This window comes from Myotis brandtii, unplaced genomic scaffold (genome assembly GCF_000412655.1).
Source record: "Myotis brandtii unplaced genomic scaffold, ASM41265v1 scaffold97, whole genome shotgun sequence".
NCBI classification, from domain to species: domain Eukaryota; kingdom Metazoa; phylum Chordata; class Mammalia; order Chiroptera; family Vespertilionidae; genus Myotis; species Myotis brandtii.
Genome location: NW_005372020.1, coordinates 1,340,810 through 1,350,780, shown reverse-complemented (window position 1 = coordinate 1,350,780; position 9,971 = coordinate 1,340,810). Strand labels below are relative to the sequence as shown.

Here is a 9,971-nt window from a genome sequence, read left to right as displayed (position 1 = left end):
GGGATCATTAGTCAATGCAGGTGGTCGGGGTGTCCCCGGTGGCATCGCCCGTCTGGTCTTGCCGCTCTTCTGGGCCCGGAGCTGAGACATAGCTGGGGCCTAGACGTCATTGCCAGGGTTAATGCTCAAGGGAGCAGTCGTGCAAGGACCGCATGGGGGTCACAGGCGGCCCCTCTTCGGCCCCTGGTTCCTCCTCCAAGGGGGTCCGATGCCCGGGGAGGAAAGGTCAGGGGGTCTGAGCCGCATGACCCGCCAGGTGCTGGGGGAGGAGAGGCGACCCTGGGGGCAAGGTTCTCGCTTTCCCAATGCTGCCTGTTGCTAGGCACCTGGGCTTTCCACACTGACCTTCTGTACCTGACTCAGTGTCCGTGTTCTGCTCATGTCCATCTGACTGGCTACCGCAGATCCACCCCACACCTGTGGTCATGAGCCCGGCTCTTCAGATTGAACACTGAGGCAGGCCCTGGCTGGTGTGGCTCAGTGGATAGAGCGCCGGCCTGCGGACTGATGAGTCCCAGGTTTGATTCTGGTCAAGGGTGCGTGCCCGGGTTGCGGGCTCGATCTCCAGTGGGGGGGTTGGGAGGGGGGCATGCAGGAGGCAGCCGATCCATGATTCTCTCTCATCATCGATGTCTCTCTCTCCCTCTCCTTTCCTCTCTGAAATCAATCAAAATATATATATTTTTTTAAAAGGCAAAGAAAACTGAGGCAGGAAGAGGAGACCAGGCCGTCCGTGGCTGGGGTCCAATCTGGGCCTCGGTCCCTTAGAAGCCATGCCCTGCCCTTGGTCGCGCTGCCACCCGCCTCTGAGCTTGGGAGGTGGACTCAGTCCGTCGGGTGCCAGACGGGCCCTGCGGCTGGACGTTCCCAGGTGTTAACAGGCTGACATCTCCGAGGCCCACGCACTTGGCCGCGCTCCAGCCTCCAGCCGCACATCAAAGGCGGTGCTGAAAGGATGAAGCCGGGAGTGGCGCCAGGGGTGTTGGCCAGGCGCTGGGGGCACGGGGACCTGCCCGTGCCTGCTGTTGGCCAGAGCTTGTCTCCCCACCACCACTGGCCACTGCAGCCCCCCCACAAGCCGTGTCTCCCTCCCATCCTTTCCGTGTGGTCTGCGTGGCTCTGTTCTGTGGCCTCGGACAGTGGCGGGCGGGCCCACCTGGAGCAGGCGGACTCACAGTCGCTGCAGAGAGCATTCTAGGAAGGCAAACTGAGGCATGACCCGGGAAGATCTTTTTTTTTTCTTTTTAACATGTTTTTATTGATTTCAGAGAGGAAGGGAGAGGAAGAGGGAGAGAGAAACATCAATGATGAGAGAATCATGGATCGGCTGCCTCCTGCACACCCCCTGCTGGGGATTGAGCTGCAACCCGGGCACGTGCCCTGACCAGGAATCGAACCGTGACCTCCTGGTTGATAGGTCAACGCTCAACCACTGAGCCACCAGCCAACCAGCCAGTCTCATTGTCTTTAGAGACAATGAGTCCCCCACTGGGCAGCTGTGGGAGATGGGGGACTGGAGATGGGAGGTCAGAGACGAAACGTGGGAGATTCTGGGATCCTAGGGTTGAGATGCCGTGATGTTGGGATTTGCGGTCACTTGTTCCGTCCGTTTCCCAGATGTGTCCTTGGGGCAGATACCAGGAGACACAGAGAGTCCTGGACGAGGCCCGGGTTCCCGGCCCGGCAGGCTCTGGAGGCTGGAGCAGGCACTCTGCATCTTGACCAGACCTGCCGGCCTGGCTCACTCCCCGTGAGGCTGTTGGCTGCACCCAGGGATGTCATGGCTCGACCAGCTGGGGTCCACCCGGGGCACGAGGCTCACCTGGCACGTCCTGGAGCTCGGCCACGGCCATTCCTGGGATCTGGTAGCGGGGCGGGCGGGACAGGCTGCAAGGAGAGGTCACTTGGAGGGAGCGGGTCTCAGGGCCCTGCTCCGGTCACGGGCCACTGCCCCGCTGATGGCTTGGGGCAAATCCCTTGCCCTCACGGGGTGCTGCCTCCCCGTGCGGGGAGCACCTGGGCAGAGAGGTGAGGCAGGTCCCAGCCTGTCAGGACAGGACGGGCCAGGAGGCCACGGGGGGCCCACTTCTCAGAGGGAGACGGGCGGTGCCCAGCCAGCCTTGCCCACTGGAGCAGAGCCGGAGCCGCCTCCCTGGCCACGGCCCTGGAGGCTCTCTGAGTCGCTGGTGCCAGGACAGGAGGGCGATTAGGAGATTAAAGGGCCCGGCCAGCCGGTGGGGCTCAGGGACTGAGTATCAGCCTGTCAACCAGGAGGTCACTGTATGATTCCCGGTCAGGGCACAGGCCCGGGTTGTGGGCTCGACCCCCAATGAGGGGCGTGCAGGAGGCAGCCGATCCATGATTCTCTCTCATCATTGATGTTTCTCTCTCTCTCCCTTCCTCTCTGAAATCAATACAAGTATATATTTTTTAAGAAAATATGAAAGGCACCAGGATGGTGGGGTACCTACCTGTGCTGAGCCGGCACAGCCAGGGGTGAACCTGAGGGGGGGGGCAGTGAAGGATGGAGAAAAGACAGACAAGAGAACAAAGCTGGGGCCGGGTGGGATGCTGCTCTCGGATGGAGAGACAGCGCCACGGCCTGCAAACCGAGTCTTTATTTTATAGCCGGATCCCACGAGGCAAAGGAAGGGCAGGTCAAGATGTTTACAACGTTCTGGGGGTTTCGAATCTACTCAATCACATGCACCTGATCAAGCTTTGTTTCCTTGCTGCACCTCCCGCAGCTCACATCACTCAGCCTCCTGGGAGCCGCTCTCCACAGTACCCCGCCCCCTTCCCGCTGCCCTGACAGCTGCCCCTGGCTGGAGGCAGCTTGGCCCAGGAAAGCTCTTCCAGGAACAAGTATGCGAAGAGCCCAGCTCGGCCAGCCGCCAGCCAGCACCTCTGTACCACGGCCCTGCCCCCTGCACGGCTGGCTGAGGAGCTAATGGGCACACACCGGGGTCGTAAGGCTGAGTGGGGTTAATGGGTTACCCGGCCCCATGACACCTCCACCGCCTCCTGGGCTCTCAAAGTCCAGCGCCTGTCCTTCAAGGCCTGCGCTCGGCCCGTCCCTGCCAGCCTTGACGCCTGGGGAGGGCGTGGAGGGTGAAGGGAGGGCGCGCCTCCCTTCCCCCTCTCTGCTCCCGGAGATGCCTCCAGCTCCAGGCCCCCAGGCCCAAGGGGTTCTCTCCCCCCCAGGCCTGGCCTCCCCAGTGCCATCCCAGCTCTGCCTGGATGCCCCCCTGACCCCCAGGATGTTTGCCCCTCCCTCGGGGCCCTGGGGTCTTCCTCCTTCGTGGCTAACCGTACTATTCCACCCACAGTCTGACTGGGGGGTCCTGGAGAGAGGAATCTAGATGGGCCAGGATCCGATGGGCGAATGAATGAATGAATGAATGAATGAATTTAAGCCAGGGCTGTGCTTGTGGGGGCAGTTCTGGCAGACAGCGGGCCAGGTGTGGACCTCAGAGGCACAGGAAGGCTTGGGCCGGCCAGCCCTGGGGGGCACCACCCCATGCCATTCGATGGGGGGCACCCACCCCATGCCATTCGATGGGGGCACCCACCCCATGGCATTCGATGGGGGGCACCACCCCATGCCATGGATGGGGGGCACGACCCCATGGCATTCGATGGGGGGCACTACCCCATGCCATTGGATGGGGGGCACCACCCCATGGCATTCGATGGGGGCACCACCCCATGGCATTTGATGGGGGGCACCACCCCATGCCATGGATGGGCAGGAGCAGGGGCGGGGGTGGGTGATGGCCCATCTCTCACCCTCACTGCCTTGTGTCCTCCATTGGTCTGTCTGCTCACGACTCCAGAAAGTTGGGGGATGAGGAAAGGGTCCCCTGGGTCATGTGACTCCCTTCAGGTCAAGTGACCTGGGTCCTTGGAGGGACCGCCTCCAGGGTGGTCGGGGGTGGGGGGGCGGGTTAGGGAGAGGGCCTGCGTAGAGGTGCAGCCCGACCCCGACCCCGGGGTTGTAGAGAGAACCTTAGGCCCCTCGGACCTGGTGGGGTCGAAGCTGCTTATACCCACCCCCCCTCGTGCAGGCGTCTGGCTCCACCCTGTGCTGTGTGACCCCCTCTCTGGATATCGTAAGTTGGGGGGAAGCTCACCTCCTTTCAGGGGACCCTGGGTCTGATCTGCCTCTGCTGGAAACGCAAGCCCAGGCAGCCCTCCTGAGGCCCAGGAGCCTCGGGGCTCGGTCAGGGTGTGGAACCCCACTGAGTCCGCGAGGCCAGCAGCCCTCCTCCCACCTGGGGCGGCTCCTGTGCCTTTAAAGCCTTCCCCCACCGGCCAGCACGGGAGGGAGGGTGGAGCTGCCCCAGCTGGGCTCCGGGACTCAGTCCTGTGCTGGGCAGCAGGAGGCCCTGCCCTGGCGCCAGGTGAGCTGGGATGGAGGGGGGTCCTGCATCCCGACCCCGGGGCTGTCACCCCAAAGCACATCTCCCCCCAGGGAGCTGCTGGACGTCATGGTGGGGGAGACGCTCGGGCTTGGGGCCTCCCGGAACGTCTGGGGGCCCGGGGTCCAGCCCCAGCTCTGCCCGACGTCATGCTCCCGGGTGAAGGGAGTGAGCTGCCCTTCGGGGTGACAGGGCAGGGCTCCTGCGGACGGGCCAGCAGGGGGGTCCCGCAGGTGGGCAGAGCCCTGGGCTCCCGCAGGGTTGGCTGCGCTCCCTCTGCCACAGGTGTGGGCGGAGAAGGGCGGGTGCGGCCGCCTGGCTTCTCTGAAAAGGCTTTGGAGGAAGCGGGCTTCTCAGAATTGAGGGGGAGGGTGCCCCGTGGAGAAGCTGAGCCTGGGAGGGTCTGGCGGGCAGAGGGGAACGGGGTCACGGGGGTTGGGGGTCAGGTCTGGAGCGAGCTGGGGCCGTGCTCTCGGGGCACGCTCGCCCCGCTGCGGCTCTGGCTGGGCTGTGGGGGGCGTGGGGCAGGGTCGGTTGTGCAAGGGTCATTGCACAACTCTAGGGGTGCCCCTCGCTTTTGGGGTGTCTCCGGCAGATTTCAACAGGTTTCCGGCAGATAGTGGTCAGAGGACGGGTCTGATTCTCAGCCTTAGGCTGCCAGGGTGGGCGTCGGGGAAGTCAGCTTCCCAGGCGGCCGTGTGGCCAGGGCGGAGGAGGCTGCGAGGTGGGTGACTCCTCGCTGTGGGCACAGTGGTTTCGGGGGGCCGCCTGGTTGCCAAGCTGCTTCTCCCCTAAGCCTGGGTTTCCTGCCTGAGAATGGGTTTGGGGCTGGGCCCTGTTTTCAACCGGTGGCTCTGGGGCTGGGATGACACAGCCCTGGGCTGAGTTGGAGGATTAACAGAACTCCGAGCTGGCTGCTCTGCCCTCTTCCCTACCCTCCTCTCCGCCGCGCCCGCGAACTCGCTTGGCTCAGCCTCAGTTCCGCTCGCTCGGGGGTGAGTAGAGGTGTTGGGAGGGGGTGGTGCTAATGGCAGAGTCAGAATCCTTGGGTGGCCCGGCCGACGTGGCTCAGTGGTTGAGCATCGACCCATGAACCAGGAGGTCACGGTTCCATTCCTGGTCAGGGCACAGGCCCAGGTTGCAGGGTCCATCCCCACCCAGCAGGGGGCGTGCAGGAGGCAGCTGATGGATGATTCTTTCTCATCATTGATGCTTCTACCCCTCCCTCCCTCCCTCTCCCTTCCTCTCTCTGAAATCAATTAAAAAAAACAAACAAACACCCACCTTGGCCAGTTTGGCTCAATGGATAGAGCGTCAGCCTGTGGATCGAAGGATCCTGGGTTTGATTCCCAGTCAAGGGCACAGGCCCAGGTTGCAGGCTCCATCCCCAGTGGGGGGCGTGCAGGAGGCAGGCGGTCAATGATTCTCTCTCATCATTGATGTTTCTCTCTCTCTCTCTCTCTCTCCCTTCCTCTCTGAAATCAATAAAAAATTATATAAAAAACAAAACAAAAAACACCCCACCACCTAAGAAAAAGAGCATGTGTGTGGGTGAGGCTTGTACGTCTTTGGAGATGGGGAGCTCCCCCCTTTCTGTGCCTAGGCCGGGGGGCGTGGGGTCTGGAGGAGACCCCCAGCTCAGCCCCTGCAGCCTTGCCTGGGAGGCCAGGGTCCCCCAGGCCCCCAGCCTGTGTGCAGGGGGAGGGAGGCCGAGCAGGACAGAACGTGACGGACTCATCCTGCGTATCACGCCTCTGTTAACACGGCCTTTGCTGAGCCACCTGCCCTCCTGTCCTGTTCCCGGACCGGCCGAGGCTGCCGGGCGGGCACAGGTGACGGCGCTCATCGCCACCGGCTCGCTGTGCCCGCCCCGGACAGGAGGAGAACTGCTGAGCAGGCTCAGGTAGGGGCGGAGCCCTGTGCTTCTCCCCTGCCAACCCCTCCCCTCCAGCCCACAGCCCTGCAAGGCACCCCTCAGGCAAGGCCGGTCCCCGATGTTCCTGGCTGGTGCCCAGCCCTCGGGCACAGGCCCTGGGCCTTGGGCCTCGGCTTCTTCCCTGTTCGTCTTCCCAGTCACTCTGGTCCGCAGTTGGGGTGATGCCCAGGCCGATTGGCAGTTGTAGCATCTCTGGGCCACTCCAGGGCAGCGGTGCCAGGACACGGATCGCTTTGGCTGCGTGACCCGGGGCGGGCGGCCCTGTCTGCTCGGTGTCTCCTGTCTGTCGGGTGGCACAGCCCTGCAGGGCGGTTGTGGATTCGCTTTAGAGACGGGGAAGGCGGGGCGGGGGGCGGCTGGCGGTCCTCAGGCGTCTAGACACCTGGCCAGGGAGCGGGAGGGAGCCACGACCCAGGAAGTGGCTGATCCTTATCCTCGTCCTTATCAGATAAGGGCCTGGGGGGAGGGGGAGTCGTGTCCAAGGTCCCCAGGGCCCGGCCAGAGCGGCTCCTGAGTCAGGACCTCCTGGGTCGGCTGGGCCGGGCCACTCGGCAGCTCGGGGCCTGCACTGCTGGCCTCAGTGACCGTGGACCAGCTCGGGCCTCTGTGGGCCCTGCCTTTCCAGGCTGCGCAGGTGGTTCCTGGGGCCTGAGGCGATCATACTCCTGGGGGGGTGCGGGGGTGGGGGGCCTGGGCCTGAGCCGAGGCCCCAGGCTGAGCTTTTTTTTTTGTTTTTTGAAAATATATTTTTATTGATTTCAGAGAGGAAGGGAGAGGGAGAGAAACATCAATGAGAGAATCAGTGATGCTGCCTCCTGCACGCCCCCCACTGGGGATGGAGCCCGCAACCCGCGCCTGTGCCCTGACCGGGATTCGAACCCTGACCTCCTGGTTCATAGGTTGATGCTCAACCGCTGAGCCCGCCGGCCGGGCCCCAGGCCGTGTTTTCGAGGCTCCCTTGGCATCTGGCTGAGGGCTGTGGGTGGTGGGGAGGCCTCCCAGGTCTGGGTTCTGGTCTGAGCACCGCCCCAGGGGCCAGCTCTGGGACGCTGTGTGTGACCCTGGAGGTCAGGAGCTCTGCACGGGGCCAGGGAGCCAAGGCTGGCCAGTGGGGGACCCCGCCTGGGGCTCCCTCGAGGGGCTCTGGTAGACTCTGCCCTTCGGAAGGATCTGAGTCCCAGAGAGGGGGATCCCCTGCCTCTGTCCCCACCCCTGTCCTTCCCCCTGGGGGTCCAAGAGTCACTGCTGTCACCGCACCTTCCGGGCCTCCTGAACTTTAGTCCCCCGGGGACGGGCCGAGTCACCACGCCCCCTCCTGCCCGTGCGCCAGCCTCCGCCCGTCCTCCCTGCCAGCCCAGACCTTTAAAGGACCCCCTGCTCTCCACCCGCCCCAGCACCGGCAGCTGCCCCGCAGGCACACGGGCACCTGGCTGGCCTCTCGCCGCCTCTGGGACTCGGTGAGCGAGTCAGTCCCTCCGGTGCCTCCTGCCTCAGCTCCTCCTGGGAGGTGCCGCCCGGATCTCGGGCCCAGTTCCGAGGCCCCCTGAGCAGCGCTGCAGGGGGGGCAGGCGTGGCCGTGGCCCCTCAGGCCCCTCAGACCTCCCCGCACAGCTGCCTCCCCGGGAGCCGGAAGGCGGCTCCGCCACAGCCTAGACTTTCCCAGGCAGACCGCCTGCCTCCTCCCGCCCGGCCGCCCCAGCCCAGGGCTGTCCCCGGAGGAACCCGGGCTTTCCTGGTCTCCGGGTGCCCCCGGGCCTCAGGTAAGCCCCCAGGGTCCTTAGGAGCTGGACTGGGTTATTTTATCTTATTTTGTAAACTTTATTGATGTCAGAGAGGAAGGGAGAGGGACGGAGAGGTAGAAACATCCATGATGAGAGAGAGTCATGGACTGGCTGCCTCCTGCACGCCCCACACTGGGGATGGAGCCCACAGCCCGGGCCTGTGCCCTGACCGGGAATCGAACCGGGACCTCCTGGTTCACAGGTCGACACTCACCACTGAGCCATGCCGGCCGGGCAGGGTGGGGGTTTGAGGCCAGGCACTGGGCCCCATCCGCTCTCCAGCCTTGGTTTCCCCTCCTGGTGCCGGTTTGAGTGAGAGCCCGGCCTCTGGGCTTGGACGGTGTTTAGTGAATCTTTGAGAAAAAGATGCGTCCGAGCCGCCCACCCTCCCCGCACTCCCTGCAGTCTGAGCCTCCCTGCGTGCCCCTGCCCCTCAGGGAGCCCACCTGGGCCCTGGGATGGTGGGTGGACAGACGGATGATGGACAGGGGAGGCTGGCGTATGGGCCTCAGGAACTCATGGCGCGCTCTCCCCGGGGAGAGGGGAGGGCCCTGAGGGGAGTCTGAGCTGAGAGCCCCATGCCCAGGAGACAGGAGGCCATGCCCCCAAGGTGCCCGGCACGGCCCACCCCAGTGGATGGGCCCCGCCCTGCCCAGGCCTGCCCATCCCTGCCACAAGGGATGGGAAAGCTCTGTGTCCTGAGCCAGTGCTGGTGCTGCCAGCCCAGCCCCTGAGGCCGGCAGACCTCCCGGCACAGCCCCTCCCCTGCTGTCAGGAGCCCTAACCCGGCCCAGCCTCCCTGCCAGGGCACAGGGCGTGCCCGGAGGCTGTCAGGCCTGGTGGAGAAGAGGGCAGAAGGCAGGCTGTCCCTGAGGGCATTGGCAGGGGCAGGGCTGGTTGGCACGTGGGAGAGAGCCCGCTGACAGCTTCTGGAGGACGGAACAGGAGGTGCTGGTGGGAGGGGCTGCGTCGAATTCAGCCAGAAGCCCTGGTGCCTGATTCTTTTTATTTTTTTTTATTTTTATTGATTTCAGAGAGGAAGGGAGAGGGAGAGGGAGAGACAGAAACATAATGATGAGAGAGAGTCATGGATGGGCTGCCTCCTGCACGCCCCCCACCAGGGAACGAGCCCGCAACCTGGGCAGGTGCCCTTGCCAGGAATGGAACCCGGGACCCTTCGGTCTGCAGGCCGGCGCTCTATCCACTGAACCACACCAGCGAGGGCTGGGTCAGGTCATTCTTTCTGCCAGAAGCTCCTCCCATCTCTGACCCCCCCAAATCCTCCCTGCTAAGCCACAGGGCCCCATCCCAGTAAGAACCCCATCTCTATCAAGCAGGGACCCCTCCTGGGAGCCCCCAGACTCCCATGCTGGGTTCAGGGGTGAGCATGTCATGTGACCAGCTGCTGAAGCCGAGCTGAGGGGAGAGGCTGGGTCCTGGAGCTGCCTGCTCCACCGGAGCCTGGACGTGCCCCACCCGCTCTGGGGCCTTGGGCAGGTCGCTGACAATCGGCCCCGTGGGGAGGACAGGCACCCCGCTTGGGGTGTGGTGGAGATTAAGTGGGTTCACCCGCCCGGCGGGGCTCAGGGGTTGAGCATCGACCTATGAACCAGGAGGTCACGGGTCGATTCCCGGTCAGGGCACATGGTTGCGGGCACATGTTCTGGGCGGCAGGCAGGCGGGAGGCGCAGGGATATGTCTCGGGCTTCACACTGGGCTGTGCCTCGGGGGGAGGAGAGGGTCGGGTGGCCCAGAGCCGGCTGGCGCAGCCCCTGGCCCTGTCCCCTGTCCCCCGTCCCCCGCCCCCCGTCCCCCGTCCCCCGCCCCCCGTCC

The 9,971-nt window shown here is 64.5% G+C and overlaps 2 protein-coding genes across 3 annotated transcripts in view; one reads left to right on the top strand and one right to left on the bottom strand.

Moving 5' to 3' along the window:
- Window positions 1-9,971, top strand: part of LOC102249421 (gamma-glutamyltranspeptidase 1) — a gene marked incomplete at its 3' end in the record, with an annotated part of 33,110 nt that overhangs the window by 11,774 nt on the left and 11,365 nt on the right. The window contains exon 3 of the mRNA XM_014533354.1: window positions 417-422. Coding sequence (XP_014388840.1) covers window positions 417-422 — 6 coding nt within the window. The remainder of the gene's footprint in view (window positions 1-416; window positions 423-9,971) is intronic.
- LOC106724780 (collagen alpha-1(III) chain-like) lies at window positions 1,394-4,465 on the bottom strand. 2 transcript variants are annotated; one of them, XM_014533360.1, is made up of 3 exons: window positions 4,134-4,465; window positions 2,472-2,502; window positions 1,394-1,887 (listed from the first exon to the last, which is right to left on the bottom strand). In XM_014533360.1, the coding sequence occupies exons 1-3, from the start codon at window positions 4,462-4,464 to the stop codon at window positions 1,779-1,781; spliced, it is 471 nt and encodes a 156-aa protein (XP_014388846.1). In that variant the 5' UTR covers window position 4,465; the 3' UTR covers window positions 1,394-1,778. The 2 variants fall into 2 exon arrangements, 1 of the variants encoding a protein (XP_014388846.1); XR_001360617.1 differs by lacking the exon at window positions 2,472-2,502.

Bases quoted from the DNA above. Each gene is read 5' to 3' on its own strand.
- LOC106724780 (XM_014533360.1), bottom strand. From the start codon at position 4,464: ATGTGCTTTGGGGTGACAGCCCCGGGGTCGGGATGCAGGACCCCCCTC. The intron at 2,503-4,133 runs GTGAGCTTCCCC...CCCCCCCCTCAG, and splicing joins CCAGGGTCCCCTGAAAGGAG to GTTCACCCCTGGCTGTGCCG. The intron at 1,888-2,471 runs GTAGGTACCCCA...CTCTCCTTGCAG, and splicing joins GCTGTGCCGGCTCAGCACAG to CCTGTCCCGCCCGCCCCGCT.